Source organism: Monodelphis domestica, chromosome 1 (assembly GCF_027887165.1).
Source record: "Monodelphis domestica isolate mMonDom1 chromosome 1, mMonDom1.pri, whole genome shotgun sequence".
Classification (NCBI taxonomy): domain Eukaryota; kingdom Metazoa; phylum Chordata; class Mammalia; order Didelphimorphia; family Didelphidae; genus Monodelphis; species Monodelphis domestica.
The window spans coordinates 702,841,765-702,868,538 of NC_077227.1; the positions used below are offsets into that span (position 1 = coordinate 702,841,765).

Here is a 26,774-nt window from a genome sequence, read left to right on the forward strand (position 1 = left end):
GCTTTCCCCATCCTTAAAGGAACACTTTAGAAAAGATTCTAGGATATCTGTTTAAAAAAGGAGTAACTGCATGACCTTGTAATCACATCTGATATACTCTGGAGCTGGCTATTAGTACTACCACTACTACTGCTGCTACTGCTATGTCTTCCATCAATGTTAGTTTTATTGGCCTGGTACAATTACACAAACTGGAAAGATCAATCAAAGATACTAGTATAATTAAAAAATAAATTTATACTTTGGTAATACCTCTTAGAACCTTTGCCTGGGGTACTAATAAGTTAAATGACCTAACCAGATGAATAACATCCTGGCTTTCAGGTCAGCTCTCTCTAGCCCTCTACCACAGCTGCCTTTACCTTTCTTTAGTAAATACATATGATTAAAAATTGTCACACTGAAGCACAAAGCCTCTGCTTCATCCTTTGTTAAGTGCTAAACTATAAATTGACTTCAGTTAACAAAAAGCAATGCACCTGTTTTTAGTTTAAATGAAAGAAAATGACTGGCTGAGATTTGTTGAAGTGCACTTTCGATGATAGTAAACAGGACCTTTCCCTCAAGGTTGTCATAGCTGCTTGTCATTTTTATTCAGCACATCACATTGCATCCTAGATGTTCAAATTCAAAGGTCACAGGGAACCCTAAATTAAATTATGATTCAACAGATCGAAACACTTTTAGTCTTAATGTTTCTCAGGTCTCAATGGATACTAAGTGATTTGAGTTCATCTCCAAATAGTGTTGGTGTCTTTTGCTCAAGCACTTAAATGTTTGTATACATGGGAGGAAAATGTGTATAAATTCAATGTGATGAATCTGAGAAACAATGACAAATAATATAAGGAAAAGTCAGATTTTATCCCTTTACATCCCCACAAACACTTTTCATTCATAATAAAGATGTTTAGATTCAAGGATCAAAGAAAGAAAATAGATTGCTATTTAGAGAAATTTTTACCATTGCTTACTCTTGGCAGATAATATTTTTTCCACATTGATATTTGACTTACATTTAACTAAAAAGCTTAAAGACCTGACCTACCAAAAATATTAAATTCAGGAGCAAAGGATGAAGACATCATGAATTATACATCCACATTATTTTGAAAGTACTAAAACATAGTAGTGTTGACTACCACCACTGGAAGAGTTAAAAAATACAAAGCAGAGTTTAAAAATCACAGGACAAGTAAAATACACCAGCAGAAAGGAAAGAAGGGACCATCACCCAAACAAAGAACACAGGAGCAGGCAGTTTGGTTTCTTGTCTCAGCTTTGTAACGGTAGGCAAGTCACTTAATCTCTGCAGGCCTGGTTTCTCAGTTGGAGTATATGACTGTGAAGATCCTTTCTAGATTTATGATTCTCTACATAAGTACTACACACAGCACAGTGAAAGCTTTCTCTTATAGTATGCTATACACATCCAGAGAAAGAACTGTGGGAACAGAAATGCAAAAGTAAAACATGATTGCTGACGTAGTTTGATAGGGATGTGATTAGGGTTCTGATGTTAAATTCACTCTACTGCAGATATGAATAACATGGAAACAGGTTTTGAACAATGATACATATATAGCCAAGTGGAAATGCTTGACAGCTGGGGGGGATGGGAAAAATCATGAATCATGGAACCATGGAAAATATTCTAAATTCTAAAAAAAGAAAGCTTTCTCTTGCTTATTTCTATCCCATTCACAACCTTCCATCCTTAAAGAAGATATGTTTATGGTCTGATTCAGTGATATATCTCCACGCTGTAAATAACAGAGGGGAAGTAGTCTCATTCCATAGCAAAGAAATTTGCCTAATATGTTGGGAATTTTTACTTATGAAACTGCGTTATTTAACATTTAATAAAAACTTTATTTTTTACTTACTATAAAAATTTCCAAACTTCCTTCTCTCCTCAATCTCTACATGACTACTTTGTCTCACCTAAATACTACAGAATGCCAAGCTATAGAGAGGAACATCTGGGTTCCAACCTGCTTCTGAACTTACCAGCTGTGTAGTTCTAATGAGGCATTTATTAACTACTCAGTGTTTCAGAGAGCTTCCCGAGACGCTATTTCCTAAAGTCTTACCATCTCCTCTGCCTCAACACTCTGAAAAACCCTAGACACTGCCATCGGACCTACTGACAAGCTTGGGCTTTGCCATCTACCTCTCCTCTCAACCCTCAGGACTCCCAGGCCTTCCATCCAAGCTGCAAGTGAACTTCCTTTGTTTGATGTGCTGTCTCCTCCAATTAGCGAGAGGACTCAGAGGAGAGGCTATCAATAGCAACCTTTTTCTTTTTGGAAGATGAGAAGAATAAGCATCTTTATAGCACCTACTCTGCATCAGGAAGTGCACTAAGAGTTTTTAAACTAATATGATCTCATTTGATATTTACAACAACCCTCAGATGTAGGTGCTGTAATTATCCCCATTTTAGAGATGAGAAAACAGAGGCTGGGAAAAGTTCAATGACTTGTCCAGAGGCACACAGCTGATCAATGGCTGAGGTCACCTTTGAACTTAAGATTCCAGGCCCAGAACTCTATCAACTTCATCACCAGCTGTGTCCCAGCGCTGTGCATGACACACAGCAAGCACTTAATGCTTTTTCACTCATTCTATTCATTTTCAAAGCACTTTCCTGACCCTCTTGACCTCCACAACCCCATGAAGCGAGTACCCATTTTAGAGATAAAGAAACAACACTGGAGTACATGCCTTACCCAGAGTCCCATGGTTAGTCAATGACAAAGACATGCCCTAGAATAGAACCCAGGCTTCTAACTCCAAGTCCCATTTTCTTTTGACCACAACATGCTGTTTTACTTACAATGGAAAGAAATCTCTAGAATATTACATATCTGGGAAGGAAAATCCACACTTTTTCCCCAAGGAGCTTTATTCAAAATAGACATATTGCAAGTAAGAAATAGTGAAAAATAGCAAGAGCTCTCCAAGCATATTGACACAAACAGGAAAACCTGAAGGGGGGAGGATATGGTAGTTTCTCAATAAGAACATCTATTTTAAATCCTTTAAAAGGGTCTGTATTTGTATTTATGTGACTTAGAAATGCAACCAGGTGGTAGAATAGATATGGAGAGCCAGGCCTGGAATTGGGAGAACCTGGGTTCAAATATAGCCTCTGACACTTCCTAGCTATGTGACCCTGAACAAGTCATTTATCCTGAACAAGTCATTTTATCCTTGCTTACCTAGTCCTTTCCCTTGTATCTTCGAGTTGTTACTAAGACAGAAAGTAAAAGGTTTAAAAAAATGCAACAAACTATAAAAAGAGATATAGACATAGAGAGACAGAGTGCCATTAAAGACCACACAGATAAGAAAAAAATGAAAAAGCTGCTCCGATATTATATCTAAAATTGATTAATAAAACAAAGATCCACATCCAAGGATCATGCAGTGGAGTAAACACTCAAGAATACAGCATGCTCCACATCAAGTAATTCAAAGGACATTTCAATATCACCTAGCTAAAACCAAACGAATTTTCTTTCTCTAAGCTAGTTTTCTCAGCTTTTGCTAAAATACTTCTCAACTCAAAAAATCATTTAAGACAATTTACAACAGTTTCCTATTATGCATTTTCAGTGCAGCTTACTTCATCAATATCAATTTAATTTATGAAAAGTCAAAGTATAACACAAAACACAGGGTATACCTGGACATTAAACAATCTTAGCTTTCTATCACTCAAAAGCTGTGATATACCTACCTGGAGATAAGAAAGCACTCTTTCCAATATAAATATAAAAGCTAGTATACCAGATGTTAAGAGTATTTAGAAAAATTTCTAAATCATAAATTCTCTTTTTGCAAAAAAAAAAAAAAAAGAAGGTCCCAGAGGGAGAAAAGGATTAAGATTACATTAGCACTCAATTCTGGCCTGGAAGAGAATCATTTTTTTTTAATCGGTAATTATATCTGTTTCCAATTAACAAGAGTTTAATAACAGTTGAATTCTATTTTTTTTTTAAATCCTTACCTTCCGTCTTGGAGTCAATACTGTGTATTGGCTCCAAGGCAGAAGAGTGGTAAGGGCTAGGCAATGGGGGTCAAGGGATTTGCCCAGGGTCACACAGCTGGGAAGTGTCTGAGGTCAAATTTGAACCTAGGACCTCCCGTCTCTAGGCCTGACTCTCAATCCACTGAGCTACCCAGCTGCCCCCTGAATTCTATTTTTCCAAAAGCCCACACCAGTAGTCACAATACATAAGAAATGAGCTAGTCATTCCTCGTCTCAGATGGGCTCCACTAGAACCTTCTTCCTATGACTTCCTTAACTGTCTTTGTTAATCAGATTATTTTCCCACAACTTTACCCCAGCTCTCACTGTTTTCAAGGGTGGCTTCAGCTTATTCTAAGCTTCTACATTTTTAGAAGTATCTCTTCTAGTTAAACTCTACTCCACAACTAATAAGGATTGGGGTTGAAGGTAAAGGAGAAGTGAGGAGGAGATGGAAGGGGTGTGGAGAAGGGTTAATAATAAAAAATAAAAATAAAAATAGCAAAAGCAGCTAGGTGGCTAAGTAGATTTAGAGCCAAGCCTACAGACAAGAGAGATCTTGGGTTCAAATTTTACCTCAGACACTTCCTAGTTGTATGACCCTGGGCAAGTCACTTAACCTCAATGCCTAGCCCTGACCACCACTCTTTCTGCCTTGAAAGGCAGAAGAGAAGCATTTAATGAAAAAAAAAAATCAGCCTGTAATCCCTTACCTACCTGTTGCCAGTATTATAGTGCTTGAATGACTTACCTTCACTTTTTTAAGCTTCTCTAATACAAATACATTTTTTACTTGTTTGATCTTCAAATTTAATTTGTGAGAGAAACTCCTACTCACATAAATCAGCAATCTTGACCTGTAACTTAAGAGTTGCCCAAGGCTCGGTTCTGCCCAAAGGTTAAATGACCTGCCCAGGACCATAAAGTTAGGTGTCTCAGAGGCAGAACTTGGACCTAGGTCTTCCTGACCCAGAAATGGCTCTCTATCCACTATGTCACACTACTTCTCCCAAAATTCTTTATAACTATATTAATAATGTGTGTTATACATAATAATCAGAACAAAAAAATAGAATTAATTAGGAACTCTGAAAAGTGCTCAAAAAATACTGTTAATACAATCCAGATAAAAATATTGCTAATCCAATCCAGATAATATAACCTTAATACCAGAGACCTCAGAAGAAGGTATGATACAAGCACACACTTTGATCTCTTAACTTAGAAGTGGTCAGGAAAGGATAGAATAACTAACTAATGAAAGAAAGTAGGAAGAATCAGAATAAGTTTGGAGGCCTAGTTAATAGTAAATAGGTCCAAAAGATTTTTTAATAACCAACTGCCAAACTACATAATCAAGGACATAAATTCAGCAAAGGAGTTCATCTAGAATTCAACTGCAAAGTGATGACTAATGCTTAGAACATGTAAACTGCTTGTTTTATTTTGAGAAGAGAAAAGACTTCAGGGCTTTGTCTCAATTCTCTCTGCTCTAACCCTGTGTGAACCTAATTAATTTTTCAGCATAGAGCTTCCTCAATAATCTTTGCATGCTATTGTGTTGGTAGGTCTTCTGTAATACTGATCAAAAGGAAGGCCAGAAACTTGATGTATGACTATTCCAAAAGCCTTTTACAAGGCTTACTTTCACCAGTGCCAACTCTTCAGAACTACTCTAGAACTAAAGTAGTAATAGTCCATCATCCTGAAAAGTGATTAGCAGCAAAAAAGCCAATGTGATCAGCTTGCTCTGAGATCAGCACAAGCCTAACGTTCCCTGTGCACTCGGCTCATCATGCAGCATCCTGGGCGTGCTCTTTGCAAAAAGCATAAGCAACAGCAAGTACGTACGGCAGGTGTAAACATCTCTGTACTCCATGTGCTCGTAATCGGGAAGAATTTTCATAAAACGTCCCGACTTCACTCGTGGGTTTATACCTGAACAGACACAGCAGGGAAAGTACTAAAGACGGGGTTTCCAATTTTCATGATAATATATACATTTTCATAGGATGTAAAGTTGTCTTCCTCCTCAGGGATAAAGAACCACTTCTGTTACCCAACTACAGTACAAGGCACAGACATGTCATCATCTTCTAGTCAAGGATTTCAGGCCAATTCTGAGAAACGTTTGTCCTCTCAAGGAGTACTTTCCTACAATAGACCCAGAATGGGATCTTACAATATTTACAACAATGTTCTAGGTCTTTCTGCCTTGCTTCAGGGAAAGCTTGATCTCACTCCCCACTCCCCACTCCCATAGCTCATACTTAATATTTTCTAACTCAGACAAATGAAGTTCACAAGAACCTGATAAGGCAGGAGTTAAGAAAAATGAGAAAGTGTTTATAAGCAGGGTTTCCCACCATGAGATAGCCAGGCACTTCTAACAGAGTCACTCTTCATGTACCTGAAGATAAGTCTTTAGATAAATTCACCTTGCCAACCTGAACAGAAAAGCTATTATTGATCTTCATTTAAAAGGTAAGACCTGATATCCAGTATTTAGAATTTCTCTATCATCTGTCCTGATGGGAAGGAAAATCTTTCTTTGTCACCCTCTCATAAAAATGAAATATGGATGCTTAGGATCAATGGCACCCCAGCTAACTGCTACAAAGATTATTGTATTAACAACTATCATTGTAACTAAGGTTAAGAGGCAAAGAGCCATCATAGTATCTGAAAAAAGACTGGGGTGGCACAAGACCTGCTCCAATGAACAGTACAATGAGGAAAATTCTTTCCTGGGATTATTGGCATTTTACTGCATTAAATTTAGTTTTAAGTAAAATAACCAGAGTTGGACTTGTGGCAAGGAAAACCCAAATTCCAATCTTTCCCTAGACACTTATTAGCTGTGTGACCCTGGGGAAGTCACTCTCTGTCAGCATCAGTTTTCCTCACCATTAAATGGAGATAGTCACAACACTTACTCCTGTCATGAGGCAATATATGTAAATCACTTTGCAAACCCTAATTGAATGTATAAATTCCAGCTCTAAAGTCTTCTCTGCTATAACAGAAGTTCCTTAAGGGCAAGGACTGCCTTCCATTTGGTTTTTGTATTGCTAGCATTTAGCAAAATACTTATCACAAGGTTTAATATACAACTATTTAGGGTTAAGAATAGTCAAGACTCATAGGAATAAAGGATTTGGCACAGGAAGGAACCTCAGAGATCATCTAGTTCCAACCCTTTCATTTTCTAGAAAACCAAGTCTCACACAGGAGATGAAATGACCTGCCCAAGGGCACACAAGCTGAGAAACTTCATAGTGAACCTAGATCAATGTGAACCTAGAGTCCCAGATTTTAGATCATATATCTCACTAAGACAGTATGAATGTTTTCCCCCCTAGGGAAGAAGTTCATGTTCTCTATATCTATGCTATTTGTAGGAATAGCCAAAACCCAATTTGAATAGAGAGCAGGTTTTGGACAATCCAGGGTAGCCTTATAGTTTGAGAACAAATGGTATAAGTAACACAGACAAGAGCCCAGGAACGCAGAATAGGTAGAAAGCTGCAGAGGATAGAAGTCTCAAGTCTTCGTGGAAAGGTAAGAGGAATGGGTGGAAAAGAACTGAGAGTGGTCCTGGAATATGACCAGAGACTAATGCTTAACTAGCAGAAGGGAGGGCAGGAAAAAGTCACTCAAAGAGTGCCAGAAAGAAGTCAAGTTAGGAAACAGAAGGAATACCGTATGTTATGGACAAATGGCACACAACAGGAACAGCATGCAAAACGATAGGAGGAGGTCAATAAAAACCCACTTTATGGCCTCAAAACACTTGATAGGTTAGAGATCCTAGGCAATTCTTCTGCCCTCTTTCTTTCCTCATCTGTAAATTGAAGTTATAATTGCAACATTTACCTCCCAGACAAATAGAATGAAATAATATTTGTAAAGCGATTTACAAACCTTAGCTGACCAAATAAACATTGTTGCTGTTGAGTCTGAAAAACAATTTCTCCCAAGTCTAAGAGATGATGATGATACTCCTTATATATTTTTATTATTATTGAATCATTATTTTCACAGTCTTCTATGTAAATCCCTGTACCTGAACATGGAATACCCTTAACTTCACTTAGATGTTCCAGCATCAATTCCAGTTCAAGTTGGTTAAATCTTTTCCTCACTGTCTTTTCTGATCTTGGAGCTCACATTCAAATTTATGTCTCCCTCAGTCCATGAAAAAAATAAAAATAAAATAAAAACCCACTTTACCTATATGGTTTCTTCTCTATCACTATAGTACAATGCCCTGAATTAATCTGGAGTATATAATTTCCCTCAATCCCATGATTTTTCAGGAAGTTAGGAAATCAATAGAACAATCAATGCATCAATGTGGAAGAATAGGATTAAAAATTACTCGGTTTATCTTACAATGAAATGACTCATAAAAAACACACTAAAGGCAACATCAGCTCCCATGGAAGGAAGTAGGCCCTAGCCAGAGGTCTACTCTGACCCAGAGTTGGATATAAGTCTAGGACTAGGGCTATTATTGAAAGGAACTTCACCTAGCAAAGCCTCTATTGATAAAATAGGAAAACTGAGGCCAGAAAGGAGAAATAACTTTCTCCAAACCAGAGAGTATTTGTAAAGCTCATAGCATAGGGCCTGGCACAGGCCTGGCACTCTATCAATGCTCATTCCCCTAATATCAGATAGAATTAGAACTCAGATCTTCTGCTTCCAGGTCCAAAGTTTACTTGAGTTCATGACTAGCAATAGCTACCATTTCTGAACTGTTGGCCTTTCTTATTAGAGAACAGCTCTATGGGCAGGAAGATTCTGTAATTTTTTCTTGACAAAAAGGCTCAGGTAGAAGAATTTCTCTTCTGGGGGGGGGGGGGGGTAATGGGGGGGAGGAGCTTCAGGAAGAAGAATTCAGTAAATGGGCAAATCCTGCCCTGACATTAACTATGGAAAACTAATCTGTTTATGAGCAAAATCTTGGACAAAACTTCAACAGATGGTGAAATTTGGTCCAAAAGAGTTTCCAGATGGATGTTTACAATCCCTTTGCATCAGCTTCCTTACACTAACAAAATAAATACACTGGAATTTTTGCTTCTACCTTTCTATCTCCTCTCTGGAGCTGAGACAAAATGGGCACCCTAATGCACTGTTGGTGAAGCTATAATTTGATCCGACCATTCTGGAAAGCAATATAAACATCTTGTTGCTCCCGTCACTGAACCTTTAACTCTAGTAATGGTGCCACTATTAGGTCCCAAAGAGATCACACAGAAAAAGGACCTGTATTTACAAAAATATTTATAGCAGCTCTGTGTTACAGCAAAGAACTAGAACTAAGCAGATACTCATCAAGTAAGTGAGTGGCTAAACAAGACATACAAATGTAATGGAATATTACTATGTATGCCATAAGTAAAAAGGGACCATTTCAGAGAAATCTCAGGAAAATAAGATGCAGAGTGAAGTGAGCAGAATGATCTCTTCCTCTACCTCTATTCTGAATTGTCTTCAAATTTTCTTCTGCTATGGTGCTCATTTAAGTCTGCTATCACAGATAATACCCTAAGTTCCAAACTTTGCCTTATTAAAAAAAAAAAAACCCTGCAAAGTTTTTATTTAAAACAAACAAAAAAGCAACCTCTTTCATGTATCCCATTCCCTTAGGTTGATGATTTATTACTATCAAGTAATGCAAGTAAAGGTAACAGTTGGTAAGTTTATAATGTTCCCCTGATTAGCAACTCCAAGCATCATTTGAATAGGAGTCTAAATGAAATCTCAGTAATAAAAAAAGCAAGGGGGAAAAGGGGTGGTTTATGGACATTTTCAATTTGGAAAAGACCTCAGAAATCATCTACTCAAGGGGTTCTTAACCCAGAATCTATGAATTTGTGTTTGTGCCTTTTTTTAAAATAACTATTTGCATATAACTGGTTTCCTTTCCAATCTTATGTATTTTTTTACTTTAAAATTACTCTTAAAAAATATTCTTCTAAGAGATCCATAATAGACTGCTAAAAGGTCCATGACACAAAAGTTTAAGCACCCCTGCTCTAGACCAATCCCCTCACTTTACAAATAAGGAAACTGAGGTCAAATGACTTTATCAAGGTCACCAGGATCCACACTTATGAAGTCATAATTCTGAAGACCAGCTTCACAGTCTAGAAGAAAGCCACTGTGTACAAGGATTTCTGAAATGGGAAGATTTCTTATTTATGTTAGAGTCTGTTCTATCCAAAGTCTAACAAATCATGGGTTGAATGTCTACTAATAGAAGGCTCTCCATGAATCTAAACAAGAAGCAGACTCTAAAAGAATATTCCCCAAATCACAACAAACATTACAAAAAATAGAGGCAACTGTTGCTCCATACAACCCTATAACTTTGCAATACATAAACCCCCTTGATTTCTAGACACAAAATTTCTTAGCCAATGTAAGCTAAAAAACAAGGAGAGCTATATAACTGGACTATAAATACAAGGGGAAAAATAAGAGTCAAGTTTATAATTTTCACTATCAAGTTTAGTTACATCCTTTCAATGATGACAAATTCCTAACAGCTTTAAGAGGAAGTGTTGGAAAGGTAAGACTGCCAAATATGGACCATATTTTATATATTCATCTGTAAAATTAAAAGCTGAATTTCAGTTAACAATGTAACTTTTATAATAGAAATTTTATAACATGGATTAACTCACGCTTGGCATAGACATCTCGACAGGACACACCAGTAATCTCTAGCTTCCGTAAGTTTTCACATACACCATACTCTGAAAAAAAATGGAAATTTACTAAAAATTATATTTTAAAAGTACAAAGCAAAAACAAGGAATAGGAAAACTAGTCTTCATTCTATTAAGCTTCAATCTGTCCCACTTTGTAAAGATAGTTTGGAATTTTCCCACATTGTTCCACCCTAGTCAAGCAGAACTAAACACCAATTAATGTTCATTCTAGTAAAGGTTAAATGGCTGACTCATGAACAGACTGTGCTCCTAAAGTATACTTGTTTGTAAATTGGACTTCATTTACCCAGATGAGTGCCATTTTTATGATGGTTACACTCCCAAAGTATCCTTAGATACCTGATACAGTACCTGAACTACCAGCCTACTCTAGGCAAGTGGAACTTATTATACAGGAGAGAGAAGAGAACATGAAAGAACACAAATGAGTCCAAGGAAGTCTAGAGGAAATTTTCTGAGATAGATAAAAATCTTTCTCTGGTGCATGCCTGCCTCTGCCTTCCAGAACTATCCTCCAGCCTTCCACAACAGAAACCTTTTCACCAAGAAACCAGAACTGTCATGACATCCACAACTCCTCTGCCTTTGTCCTACACAAAATACTCAATCCTTAAAAATGATCGCCTCCACTCTCCTCCCACAAGCAAAACTCCTATTCCTTCCACACTGAAGATTTGCAAGGCATTAGAAAGAAAGCAAACTGAGTGGGTGAACTTTGACTACTAATTGAGCAAATGATTAATAGCTCCTTAATCCTACAATGGTTATTTATAATCTTTTAAAATATACTTAATCCTAATGAATTTCTCAATGGTAGAATTTAAGACAATCCAATTCAACAAACATCTAAGTAACTACTATGTTCAAGACACCTAACAGTCTGACAAAGGGAAGTATGATTCAAGTTGGGAGAGGAAGCAGGGAAAAAGAAATGTAGGCGAGCCTCAGAACATAAGCTGTTTCTGATTTTTCACAACCATGTCACTTCTTAAACTCCTGAACCTACAGCAAAAAATAAACCTACAGAAAAATCCAGGTTTTCCACAGTTGCTCTCATGGTACAATGTCTAGCACATATATACACTTAATAAATGTTTTTTTCATTTATCCATTCATTTACTCCTTCATGGCAGCAAGCTGTGGAAGTTATGGCAGTATGCAGGACAAAAACCCAAAGCTGCTGTATGAATGGGTAATTTGTAAATCTCTTGTTCTGAAATAAGAAACCTATTTGACATCTGATTTTCAGGTAAGCTTTCTTCTCTATGGATGCATGTCTCTAATTCCCATTTAGAAAAAAAACAAAAACATTAAACTCAGGATAATCCAGAGGAACTTGGGAGAAAGAATGCTATCCACATCCAGAGAAAGAAATGTGGAAACAGAAATGCATTAGAAAAATATGATTGATCACGTAGTTCTATAGGGATATGATAGGGGTTTGGGCATTAAAAAGATTACTCTATTGCAAATAGGAATAACATGGAAATACATTTTGAACAATGATACATGTATAACCTAATTGGAACTTCTTATCAGCTTTGGGAGGGGGGAGAGGAAAGGAGAAGGGATCCTGAATCCTGTAACCAAGGAAAAATATTCTAAATTTAAAAAGAAAAAACCCATTAGACATATATGTGTGTGTGTGTATATAAACACACAAGATATATATACCTATTTCAATGTTTTCATTGGTTTCAATGGTTTCAACCAGGAACCTTTTGGGCAGTGGTTGTCCACTAGTTTTAGAAATGGCAGGATCCTAGTATACATGCATAGAACTCTGGGTTGTAAAAATAAAATTTTTGTGAGCTATAAAATAAAATATTTATATGGAAAAACTTTTCCAATATAGGTTCAAAACCTTTCAAAACTGTTTGACTCACCAATCAAGCTCAAACTGTTTGGATACTTTTGATAGAGGTAATCAAAAGTATCCTCAGTGATGAAGTGAAGCTCAAATGTGAACTTCCCTTGAGGGCCAGCGGCAAGGATGCTAAAGAGACTTTTATTATAAAATATTTATTGAAATATATAAGGATAAATAGAGGATTTCTAATTCTAAGGGATTCTAAATCCACCTGTGTTTCACAGGCTACACTAATCCTCCCTGATCTAACTAACCCAAATTTATACTATCTAAATAAAAATTACTGCTATTATTCTTATAAATCTTAACTTCGCCTTCATATTATAAAAGAGCAAAGGCTGGCTGGTTGAGTCTCAACAAGAGTCAAGTTAGGACTCTGAGTCTTAACAGATTCAGAGTCCAAACCAAAGACCAGGTTTTCTTTGATCTTCTCAGAGTTAAACAATCTATAAAACCACAAGAGATATTCAATAGGGTTTCCCTAGTTGGGAAAGGAAAACACTGAGCTCCTTCAGATCTTTCCCTCAGACAGAGAGGCAAAGATGTTACCTCCTCCAGCCCTAAGAGGGTCTCCAAGAGTTTGTGTCTCTTCCAACTGCCAGAGAGAGTAATTGACACAGAAAAAACGGTTGTAACTGTCACATCTGAAATTAACATGCTCTCTCAGCTCTGCTTCAAACTCCAGTTCTTTTCTCAAGCACTTCTTATCACTTAAAATAACAAAACAATACTTATTTTCTAATATCATTCTTATAGGGTCAAACAGGATAGGCACTGCCCATCCTATTCCATGAATTCTGAGTACCATTACTAGGTCTCACCTATAGGAATCCATATTATTTTTAACTCTTTAGTGGGCAGGAAAAAAAAAATGTAATTAAGAAGAACTCAGCTAAGTTTAGAAACAGTCCAGGTGGGATCCAACTGCTAAAAGCCAATGGTCAGGGGACAGCTGAGTCGCTCAGTGGATTGAGAGCTAGGCTTAGAGACAGGAGGTCCTGGGTTCAAATCTGGCCTCAGACAATTCCTAGCTGTGTGACTCTGGGCAAGTCACTTAACCCCCATTGCCTAGCCTTTACCACTCTTCTGCCTTTGAACAAATACACAGTATTGATTCTAGAATGGAAGATAAGGGTTTAAAAAAAAAGACAATGATCAAGTTTTTAATAGTGAAGATGCCAAGATCTAATCTCAGAAGCTTTTGATTTTAGTTTTGAACAATGCAATATAGAATCGAATTCTAGATAGGCAATATGGTATGAAGAGGTAAAGAAAATGGGGCTATTCTCAGAAAAGTCTTTAGAATCAGAAACACCTTTGAGAGGTCATCTGGTTCAGTCTCGTTCTGAAATAAGACCCTCCCAAAAAAAATCTGCAACAAGCAAACAAATAGTTTGGGCTAATGACCACAGTGAGAGGAACCCACCACAACCATTGCAATGGTCCATCCTACTTGTAGATGACTCTAATTCTCTTAGAGCCTGAATTGCCTCTCTGAAGCCATGAAGCCAAATATAAGAGTCCAAATGACACTGGAGAGCGTTGTTAGGTTTTGCATCAGGTAGACTTGGGTTCAATTCCGGCATCATACATGGCCTAGCTATCTGACCCTCATCAAATCACCTCTGCCTGCCTCAGTTTCCCCAGCTGCAAAATGAGGATAATAATAGTGGGTTATTGAAGTTGTTAGTACCTGACATATAAGAAACACTATAAAAATCCTTATTTCCTTTTCCCTCTCCCTTCTATTCAAGTAAGGATTGTTTCACTCGTATTTGTATCCCCACTGGTACTGGGCTTAGGTGCTTGATTAATTGATTGATAATGTAAAAACAACAAAAACAACATTAATCCCAAGTTATTAAGGTCAAAAAAGCAACATAAAAGAATCAGCAAGATGGGTTCTATTAAGTTGCATCGATAATACATAATTTGGGGGCCAGGATTAGCAAATGTTAATTAGTAAAAATTCAAAAACACATGATTTACTTTGGGGGGTTTTTGTTCCATCTTGCATACTCATTTTTCTTATTTCTATAAAACCTTGCTATTGTGCTCAAATAGACATAGCTACACCTTTTTGGGTGTTCAAAGATGGCAAAAGAACAAGTCTATCCTTGACTAGAGAACGTACACATATAGATAATAATCACAGCATGCTATATTTTCATTAACTAATACTCAGTACTTTCCAGTACATAAGTCACTTAGTAAATGTTGACTGATTGAACTAGAACTGCTTTGAAATAGTATAACTCAGGACTTTTTTTAAAAAGGAAATTTAAATGATGAAAGAAGAGTTAGTTTATTATTGGCAAGTTTGATTTGCAAACTAAAAACTTGTTTGTGCCAGGCTCCATTTCCTTTTCCAAGAATTTTTGATATCCAGAAAGCCTGATTACAAATAGCAAAGGTCTTTGAAAAGGGTACAAAGATTTATACAAACCAGCTCTGAGTTTGTGCTCATCTCTGCAATTAGTACACCATGTACAGAAAGCACCAACAGTAATAAAGAATGGAAATTTGGCTCTAAACCACAATCCAACACACAGGTTCTAACAACTCTCCAAGCTTTATACAGATGGGACTCTCTTATTTTTGGTGCTTATTTTATAACATATCAGAAATAACCTGCTACCTAAATTGATTAAATCAGGGAATTGGCAACAGAAGTCAGTGTTTACCCCAGACCTGGGTATCCCAGTCCGAGAATTCAACCACCAAAGGAACACTTCACTCAAACATAAATCAATCAAAATTTTGGAAGGGCAATAGAGAACAATGTGTTCTAGTCACTTGCTTGGCCAAGTCACAGTGAACCTCAATTCTTATATACATAAAGGATGTAGAATGAATGAGATCATAAGTTCTCCATTTCTGAGTGTCATAGAACCCTTTGGTAGCCTAGTGAAGGCTAAGGACCCCTCAGAATAATAGTTTAAAATAAATGGAGAGGCCTGAAGACAGGAGGTCCTGGGTTCAACTATGACCTTGGATACTTCCTACCTGTATGACCCTGGGCAAGTCACTTAGCCCCAATTGCCTAGCCCTAACTGTTCTTGCCCTGGAACTGATACTTAGATCAATTTTAAGACAAAAGGTAAGGGTTTTTTAAAAAATTAGTAACTAAGGAAGTGCTGTGGTTCAGTTAGTAGTTAGTGAAAACACAGAAGTCATTTTTTCCCATCCAAATACACTGACTCTTTCAATTTATCCATGGACCCCTTAAGGATCTCCAAGGGTACTAATCTGAGAATCTCCAACGAACTCATTATATCATAGGGCAAATTTAACTCCTTTGTTCTAATCTCTTTAAGACAAACAAATGTAGATTTCTATCTTCATAAGACCGGATGACTAGATGAATACAAAAAAAAAAGAATTTTCTAAAGGAAAAATTGTTTAGGTCATGAAGGCAAAAAACACAACTAGGATTTAAACCCAGGTTCTCTGACTCCAAAGTCAATGAACTTTTTCTACACAAACCACATGACTTTTCTTTGAGAAAGATGATGAAATCCACAGAAGAAAACAGAACTTTAACTTCTGTTTTAATCCCAATTTCATAATCATCATGATTGAGGGCTTTGAATAAAGCTGCCAAGCTCTGATCAGTAATGTGTCTGAAGGCCCAGAGTGCAAGGTTTCATCCACATTGGTCCTCCCCAATGGCACTAGGATGAGAAGCAGGTACAGATCCCCAGATGTCTGCTGGGAAGATGGATGGCCCCAGTATATTCTGTTACAATGACCCTAGAAGTCCCCAGCCATCTCCACTACATTTGACCATGATGCACTTCTATCACCTTACACAGCCTCAAACCCACCTCCTAAATCTCTATGCTATGCATCTGCATTCATTCCCACCAGCCATCCTTCTCCTCAGTTTCTAATTCTAGCTCAGAGAACAGTAATGAAGTCGTTATTCCAGTAATGCCATTCAACTGATATTCCTCCATTAGAATGTCAGTCAATCAGTAAAAGTTTATTAAGCACCTCCAATATGCCAGGCACTGTGCTAAGTGCTAGGGAACAAAGAAAGGGGCACAGACAGACCCTGCTCTGAAGAAGGCACACAATCTAATGGGAGGTGGGGGGGTGGGGGGGAGAACATGGAACTAGCTCCGCATAAACAAGCTCTAGACAGACTATGAACTTCTTGAGCACGCGAACTGTTTGGGACTTTTTTTTTTATTCTTGGAGCACAGAGACCAACACACAATAAGCACTAAAAAGTTTCTTTCATTTATTCAATTTACAAAAAAGGAAATGGATAATTTTGATTACATTAAATTTAAGTGTCTGTACAAACAAAATCAAAGCAACCAAGATTAGAAGGGAAACAACATGAGGAAAAATTTGATAGCAAATATCTGACAAAAGCCTTATTTTTTAAATCAAGGGTCCCCAAACTTTTTACACGGGGGGGGGGGGGGCAGTTCAGTCCCTCAGACTGTTGGAGGGCCAGACAATTGAAAAAAAATGTATACTGCTGTCTGAGATAGCAGAGGCTGTGATGGGCCTGTCACACCTTGCACAGGCCCATCACCGCACCAGTATACCAGGCAGCAGTATACACAGTGCGGAATCCCCTCCCCTCCCCCAGATTGCTGCTCACCATGCTGACTTCTTCCATTGTGCAGCCACATAATCCTAATTCTCATTCAGTTACTCTCAGAACAAGGCCTCATGCAAAGGATTACGTCACTGGAAGTAGTACTGTGAGTGAGGCCACACTTTGTGGCACTGCCACATACAGTACTCCAGGAGCACAGGATGTGCATGCATCCCTCCTCTCACTGACCACTAATGAAAGAGGTGCCCTTTCTGGAAGTGCAGTCGGGGCCAGATAAATGGCCTCAGGGGGCCGCATATGGCCCATTGGGCTGTAGTTGGGGACCCCTGTTTTAAATATATAGAGAACTATGCCAATGAAAACGTTTTTAAAGCAAAAATAATTTATTCAAAAATCTTTTGGATGGGAAAGCATTGGAATAGGGACAGTCTGGGAAGTGGTGATAGTGAAGAGAGGGACAAGACAAAACGAATCCCAGTTAAAGGTAAAAATCTAAGGACAATAGGGATGCCAATAAAAGATTATGCTTGGTTGCAAAGCTATGCCCTGCTCTGATCCAAAACTTTTTCACAAGTAACTTGTTTTTTATTGAAAATCAGGTTTATCATTTCCAATTCTAGAATTGATGTGTTGGGGAGTAAAGGAGCACAACACACTTCTCAACCCACCTGCCTTAGACCACACCATCTAAGAACAAAACTATGAACACTTCTCTAGGCCTAAAGTACCGGGAACAGTTCTCAGAAATGCCTTCTCAAAGACTCAAAGCAAAAGGCACATTAAGATAGAATCTCATAACAGATTTTTAAAACCACCATTAAATAATTGGGAAAACCCAAAATGCATTTCAGGTTTCCCTCAATTAAAATTAAAAGGATTGCTTGTTGAAACTATAATTAGAAGAGAAGGAGGGTTGGGTTAAAAATTAAATTGCAGGAGGGGCTTTTGTAATCCCCAAAGTGCCTTGTATCCATCCAGTTTTTGTATCTCCCTAATAGGCACTAAATAAATGTGTGTTAAGGAATCAATCCAGGAGTGGCCTTTGTTGTATATATAGTGAATATATCAAATAGAAAAGGGCCATAGAGAGCAAAATAAGTCTGTTTCACCCAATCTAGACTATCAGATGTCATTCACACTCACCCAATGTGGTATGCTGAAAAGAGACCTCTAGTTAATAATCAGAACACTTAAATTTTATTTCTAGCACTTCTGGTTTCTACCTAAGTAGACAGGCCAGTAATTCTCAAACTTTTAATCTTAAGACTATTTTATACTACTAAAAATTATTGAGGGCTCGCCAAAAGTGATTTTGTTTATATAGGTTATATATTATTATAAAACTAGGGTTTGTTTGTTTTTTGTTTTTTCTCTCAGACTTCCTGAAAAAGTCTCAGGGATCCCAAAATGTTTACTGTCAAACTAGATTACATTCTGAGAACTGCTGGTATAGACATTAAGTGATCCAAGAATTTGAAGGAGAGTTACCTTGGTATAGTGTTAAGAGAACCAAAGTTAAAACATGAGTTAGACCTTGAAAGAAAGGTAAAACCTAGAGTAGGGGGGGTTGAAGAGATGGGGGAAAGGAAAGAGGGGAAAGCACTAGACGCTTGGGCAATAGCATAACAACAGTACAGAGATGTAAAGAGTACCTTTAAGGGATAAAGAAGAGAGACTGGCTTGACTACAACAGAAAATTCATGGAAGTGAAAACGATGGCAACTTGTATCTATAAAGCACTTTAAATTACAGCAGCAATTTCACATAGACTATTTCATTTGACTGATTTCCACAAAATCCTTTGAGGATTATCATCTTCCTTCACAAACAAGGAAGAGAAAATTCAAAAGTTAAACCACATCTGCCTACCATCACAGATCTAGCAAATGACATTTTGAGTTTAAAGTTCAAGAATCCTGGTTCCAAGGCAAGTGTCCTATCTACTCTACCTGAGTAACTAAGTAACAGAAATATTCAGAGATAAACATAAAATGGCAGATTGGGATCAAAGATACAATGTCCTGAATGCCAGGCTTCAGGATTTGTAATTGATTATATGGCAACAAGAAGGTTGTTGAGCAAGGCAGCAAACAAAACTCTTCTGGTGATAGTATATAGAATAGATTGAAAGGAAGATGAAAATTGTCAAAGAATCTAGTTGGGAAATTATTGTAATAGTCTAGAGACGAGGTGGTAGAAGAATGGAAGTAGAGTGAAAGTAGATAATGGGAATGAAAAAGAAGGTAGAGGAATGAGGAAAACTCAATACTGCTTAGTTCTGACTCAGCATGGTAGGGAGGAAAAACTAAGTTGGCACCCATGTTTTTAAACTTGGGTTAACTACAGTACACACTGATAAGTATTTTGTTATCAAATGGAAATTTTGAGCATGATAAAAGAATAAACAGTAAAAGCAAATGAAATGTGTATATAACTATATTTGATGATCAGGAGAGAAAAAAATGTTATATCCCTAATATAAATAAAGCAACGCTCCAGTAAGCACACTCTAAAATTCCTAAAATGCTCCGATACATATGAAAAAGGAAAAAATAAAGTAATTCCAGACTCTCAATTTTCCCTTTAAAGAAAAATAAAATGCTGTTACTTAATATACCAGAAGAAAAATTATTTTCTAGAACAGTGGCTGAGACCAACTTGAAAACAGTCTATTCATTGCATAAACTCTACCCTTAAATGTTTTTGAAGTTAATTATATTTGCTAGCAACAAAATGTCGTTCCCTCTAGTCACAAATCCATCCTGCTGAGTAAGATGCATTAGTTCAGAGATGATGTAAAACTGTGCACTGGCGCATTCAGGTTGTGCCTTCAAATCAAATAATTGTTGTATTGCAGGTTGTCAATTCAAGCTGTTGGGTTAGTAATCCCATCCAAGGAGGAACATAATTTAGAAAATTGCTCTCTAGTTGTCAGGGAGCATCTATGCTTGCCCATCTTCAGGAAAACACACCAAAATCACTTCTTTTCCTTAATTTCTTACCTGAATATATTGTTTTAAGATCTATGGAATTAAAAAAAAACATACTTGCCACCTATAATGGATGAGATCATCCAAACAAAAAGTAACCTAAAAACATGGTCATTCTTGCTAGTTTCCCTCCACTCTGCTGTCTCTGTCAATGTTAACACTATCACCCTGGACTCTCAGCTTACAATCCTAAAGATCCTATCTGTCTGCTCCTCTTAGTAGTCACCAGATCTTCAAAATCTCAGAAGCCATAGAGAGTCCTACATGTGCCTGAACAAAGTCACCTCTAACAAGTGATGATCCAATGAAGACCTCTAGTCAGACCCTCTGCCTTTATCATCCAGAACAGCAAGCAACACATTTAGATAACTTTCATCAGGGAGAAGCTTTTCCTAAAGTGGAACCAAAACCATCTTCTTTTAAGACTGCCATCAATTCTTCTAGTTCTGTATAGAACAAGACTAATTCAACTTCCCCCAGGAAAGATTAAACAACTGTAGTTTTTGTTTTGCTTTTTTTAAATCCTTACCTTCTAACAATCAATACTAAGAATTGGTTCCAAAGCAAAAATGCAGTGAGGGGTAGGCAATGGGGGTTAAGTGATTTGCCTGAGGTTAGATAGCTAGGATGTTTCCGAGGCCAAATTTGAACCCAGTTCCTCTTAAATCCAGGCCTAGAGCTCTATCCACTGAGCCACCTCCCTGCCCCACCCACTTCTTTCAAAGGACCTTCATGACACAATTCCAAGGGCCTTCATTATTACGGTCCTACTCTGCTAAATGCAGCACCCATAAGGGAATATAATATCCCAGATAGGAATCTCCCCCAGCCATGTAGAATATAGCCACTCATCTGGCACCTTCCATCTCCTGCTAGCAGCACAGGGTCCCCAGAGAGGAGGCAGGAAGAAACCTAGCACCCTCCATGTGCCCCAAAGCCATCTCCCTCTATTTCAAGGAGAGTATCACTTCCCAATGCCACTTGATTTCCAGCTTCCTCAGTTGAGATGAGCTAAACCTTGCCTTGGGGGACACAGTGAATAATAGGAGATGAAGGTCCACAGAGCTGATGGCATATGACCTCCATTTTTTTTTTGGTAAACGATGAAGCAGCATTCTAAGATAAGAGGCTGGGGGTGGGGGACAGCCAGTACTATAGGAGGTTTGACCTGAGTCTTCCTGAAGATAGGAAGGATGAAAGTTTGTCAGAATTGGGATGGAGAGTGGGAGGATACATTAATAAGGTGGAATTAAAGAGGGATTGCCTAATAGCAACAAGGGCCCAGTTGTGGTGGTGTTATATAAATGTAACATAGGTAAGCTCCGCCCTGCCTCCCTTCTTTCTCATCTCCTATCATTCATTTATATTCCCTTGCCCTAGAGAGAGGGCTGGAGAAGTTAAGCTGGAGATCAGATTAATAAGTATGCTTATTCTTCCATCAGATCTTTACTATATACCATTTTTTGGAAATGTTGTGAATTCCCAGAATATCAGATATAATTATGAGTGACAAAAATATATTCTGGTGTTAAATGTAAATGACTTTTTATTGGCTATGATTTAAGATCATTTGCCAAGATAACAAATTTAGCATTTGAACAACAATGCTTCCTCTCCTCAGGCTATAAGATTGAGTGTTTTAATGGGAATTTTTTTTAAACCACACATTTGAGCAATGGACTAATATCACAAAGAAGATAGATTAAGATATAAAGGGAATTTATACAAACAGAGAATAAAAAGTCATCCCCTGATAAATATAACCAAAGGTTTGCAAAATGAAAATAAGAGTCTAAATGGCCACCTGAAAACAATTTCAGATCCCTAAGAATATATAAGAATGGAAAGCTAAAATAACTGAGGCTTCACTTCACACCCTGTAAATTGACAGAGGAAAAAAAACAGGAAAAGTCAATGACGGAAAGGGAGGGAAGACAGGCACACTAATGAACTGTTGGAGAACTGTACATTGATCCACCCCCTTCTGAAAGCTTGTAATTGTGCAAGAAAAGTAACAAAGTATCCATGCCCTTCTCCTTTGACCTATTGGTAGGTGTCCAACTGAGGAATGGCTTTTTTTTTTAAGTATCAATGTAATGGACTATTAATAGGAAGGAAGAAATAATGAATTCAGAGAAACATGGAAAGATTTAAATGAAATAATTCAAAGGGAAATAGAACTAAAATCAATCAGGCAATAAGCATTTATTAAACCTCTATTAAATACCAGCATTGTGCCAATCGGTGGGGATACCAAAAAAAAATGAAACTACTCCTGCCCTCTCAGAAGAAAAAAAAAACATATACACATATGAACACATATTAAATCTACAAAGTAAACGCAATACAATTTGGGAATAGAGAGGCAAGAAAGAATTCATATAAGTGGAATTTGAGCTGAGAGCAATATGTTACAATATTAAAAAAGATCAATAAGAGAATCGAATAAATGAAAAATCAATAGTGAAATGTAAAGATGATCATAAAAACTAAAATGAACAATTTTGAAAACATGAATATGAAAAGATTTTGCAAGACATAGCCAAATGGTTGATTTTTTTTTACTTGACTAAATTTAAATGTCAGAAATAAGAGGTGGGGTTGGGGAGGGAACACGATAATGATGTTAAAAAAAGACAAAGACCATTAATGAAACATTTAACAAATACATAGAAGGAAACCAAGGAGATACAAACAAAATGGGACAACTTTATTTCTATCATGTTCAATTTAATGTGCACTTTTTAAAAAACTGTACATAACAGCAGTTTAGTTTCATATACAATCATCTCTTCTGGTCTTCTCTGTGGAGTAACATATTCCTATTTGTTGATTTTAAGTTTATGTTAAAAATTTAATGAAAAAGATCATCCCAGTAACACGTCAATCAATAGACATTGATTAAGCAGTTGCAATATGCCAAGCCAGGACCCTAATGAGGGCAGAAAACTGTCTTACCTTGTCAGATGCAGTCACTCTTTATCAAAACATTATACTTAACTCCAACAAAAGAGGAGTCAGTTGGAGTGGGGAAACAAAAATAACTAATAAAAACAAAAGGTAACAATAAAATAATTAGGGGAGGAAAAGAAGCAATGGGCTTCATCACCAGGGAATGAAAGAGCTAGCTAAAAGTAGAATGGGTCACCACCACCACCACCACCACCCTCACTCAAGGGAGTTGTACAAAGCCTAATGATATCCTCAGAGATATGTCATAGAAAGCTGCCTTTTTTATCCAGACACAGATGGACTCCACAGCAGCTGAGGTCTCTTCCAAGTGTCAAAGTCTTTGATTCTATGAACTGCAGTAGATGAATGTTATTGCACAATGAGCAATGAATGACTAACATAGGGAAGTGAAACATGGAAAGTCATCAAGTAAAAACAACTTGGAACAATAATATACACAATGACTACAATACAAATAAGAAGAGCACTGAGTAGTCTAATGACCTGTCTTGGTCCCAGAGAACAAATAATAAAAACTATTTCCTTACTCTTGGAGGAGGTACAGAATATTGCATACCCTGGCAAGAAGAGGTCCGAGTGTCAGTTGTTATTGCATAACTGTTTTTCATGACTTCAATGACCAAAGAGGCCCAGGCCATACCTCAGTTATATGTTTAAGTGTTTGGACTTGGGAGGAATTGGGGGTGGAACTGGACAGAAGCATTGCTTTAGCATCTACTAAGTGCCAGGCACTATGCTAAGCACTTAACAAACACCTCATCTGGCATCATTTTCACCACTGATTATGTAGCTTGTACTTTCTGAAAATAGGAAGAGAATAAACTCTTGCATCTTTTTTCTGATAATAGTTTTAAATTCCAGTAGAAGGAAACTCCCAAAAATGTTCACTGAACATATGCATGGAAGACATCACATTGCAGTATCAAGAGTCCTAGACTTGGATTTAGAGATACCGAGTTCAAATTCTGGCTCTGCAGCACTTATTTTCACAGACTGAGGGAGACATAAATTTGAGTATGAGCTCCAAGATCAGAAAAGAAAGTGAGGAAAAGATTTAACCAACTTGAGCTGGAGTTCATGCTGGAACAACTAAGTGAAGTTAAGGGTATATCCCATGCTCCGATACAGGGATTTGCACAGAAGACTGTGAAAATAATGGTTCAAGAATAATCAACAATATGAGAGGTATCATTTCTTAGACTTGGGAGAAATTGTTTTTCAGACATAACAGTGACAATGTTTATTTGGTCAGCTAAGGTTTATAAATCCCTTTACAAATATTATTTCATTCTATTCTCACAAGAGCTCTGGGAGGTAAATGCTGTTATTATCTTCAGTTTAAAGATGAGGAAAGAAAGAGGGTAAAAGATTTGCCTAGGATCTCCAACCTATCAAGTGTCTTGAGGTCACTTTGAATCAGTGATTACAGTCCCAGCACTGTTTACTATGACACACATACCAAAGCAAAAGCTAATAAGTACTGTTTATTCAAGAGTTCCCTATGCCAATGAAATCTCAGTTTAAGCTATCTCTAAATGCTCCCCCAAACCCCAATCAACAAGTGACGCTTTATATGATAGCAGAAACTTCCCTTCCAACAAGTTTAATTTATTTTCCAGAAATGGCAAGTCTAGTCTCCCTCTCATAAGTCTGAAGAGACTCTTGAAAGGTAATTAGTTAATCTAGACTTAGCCTAGACAAGAAAAAAATCAGGGTGAAGTAGAATGAGACAGCATAGTCAACAAAGCCTTTGACTTTATCAAAAGTGGTCAGTGGCTTTTAGCTAATTCATTCACTATCTCTACTATCAAGAAAAACTTTGAAGCTTGCCAAGAAAAGCCAACTCTACCTTATTTTAGATCTATACAAGAGCACTTTGCATTTTTCATCCAGATAAAAAGCATGATGATAATTATACATGTCCTATGTAGTCATCAACAGAGATTAGTATCATAGGAAAAGAGAATTTCTGACCATACACAACTATTTTTGATGGAAACTCAGGTGCCCAGGATAAAAATTAAGATGAAAAATTGTAGAATTTAAAAATGCAATTTTCTTCTTCAACTAAAATATTTTATAAATATTATTGTAAGAATCCTGAAAATATCCACCCTTCAAATAAAATATAAACAAATTCTCCTAATTACATTTTATAAATAGAAAAGAAGCTTAGAGATATCAAGCAAGTCATCCAATACAATGAATTCTAGTATTTAGATTTGCTCTTACAGGCTCTATGTCCAGGGAAATTTTGTTTAAGAATTATTGTAAAAGTCCTCTTTCTGTTCTCTTTTATTGTTTAATTAAACAAAGTTAGTTTAAAGTCTCAATTAGAATTTTTTTAAGTGCATTACTCTTTGCTAGCCATTCAATGAATATTTTTTAATTTCTCTGAGTTACAACTGACTATAACACTTTTAAAAGTGTTCAGTAAATTGTTATGCACTAACCAAAATAAATCAAGTCATGGTCACAGACAAAACATATTTGGCTTATACTCTCAGAACACTGAAAAATAATCACTTATTTATAGAACTACACGCAAGCTGCTGCAAATGTTCTCTTACCAAAGGAGTGATGTATTAGAAAAAATATGTGCCTTCATCTTAAAAATCATTCTGTCCTATAAATCGTCTTCATTTCTGAAAGATGACAAATGTTACCTTGTTCTGTGCCTTTCTACCAAAAGCATAAAATCATGTTCTCAAATGGAATTATCTGTACTAAATCCACAATGGCTAATCTGAAAAGCATTTAACATACAGGCAATCTAACAGATGAAAACTGCTGAAAATATTGTAATGCTAAAGCTGTTTTACCTTGGTTTGTTCTTTAAAATAGAGTACTTAACCCATATGTATGTCCTATAAATAAGATGTTAATAAGAAGTCTAAAAATTTAATTCAAATGAGCTAAATATTAAAATTAAGAATTCTAAATCATCCCTCTCCTAGATAGATTTATGGTACAGGTGTTTTGCTGCCTGCTGAAATTTGATCAATATCCAGAATTCCTTTATAGTGAAATAAGACATATTAAGAGTCTCTTCCCTGTTTCTATTTACTAATTAAAATGCTCTGCCAATGGCTTCCTTTAAGTCTCAAATAAAATCCCATTTTTTACTAGAAGCCTTCCTTCAACCCTATATATATTCCTGTATAAAGGAGTCTGTGTGCATGTTATCTCCTCCATCAGCCTATGAGCTTCATGAGGGCAGGAACCATCTTCTTCCTCCTTTTATATCTCCAGAGTTATTATATCCTTAATAAATGTTTATTGATTGGACACAACTCAAATTTACCAGTTTCTTATCCACAATTAAGATAATGGTCTTTTAAAAACAAAGATGATAGGGGTAGCAAGGCTGCTTAGTGGATAGAGAGCCAGGCCTGCAGACAGGAGATCCTGAATTCAAATGTGACCTCAAATACTTCCTAGCTGCATAACTCTGGGCAAGTATCTTAACCCCCATTGCCTAACCATTACTGAGCTTCTGCCTTATAATTGATACTTAGTATCTATTCTAAGATAAAAGAGAGGTTTATAAAAACAAAAAACAAAGATGATTCTATGTATCAAT

General features: G+C 36.9%; 1 protein-coding gene across 6 annotated transcripts in view; it reads right to left on the reverse strand.

The window, feature by feature from the left end:
• The window catches only part of FBXO31 (F-box protein 31), a 55,159-nt gene that overhangs the window by 25,634 nt on the left and 2,751 nt on the right, over positions 1–26,774 (reverse strand). Inside the window, exons 1-3 of one of the 6 annotated variants that reach the window (XM_007477270.3) lie at positions 11,134–11,299; positions 10,735–10,806; positions 5,888–5,974 (exon numbers count right to left, since the gene is read on the reverse strand). The exons of 1 other annotated variant lie outside the window; for it this stretch is intronic. In XM_007477270.3, the coding sequence (XP_007477332.2) occupies positions 5,888–5,942 (55 nt within the window). In that variant the 5' untranslated portion in view covers positions 5,943–5,974; positions 10,735–10,806; positions 11,134–11,299. Of the gene's footprint in view, positions 1–5,887; positions 5,975–10,734; positions 10,807–11,133; positions 11,300–26,774 lie in introns of those variants that run through there. 4 more of the 6 variants (XM_007477267.3, XM_056810530.1, XM_056810514.1 and 1 more) reach the window with 4 other exon arrangements.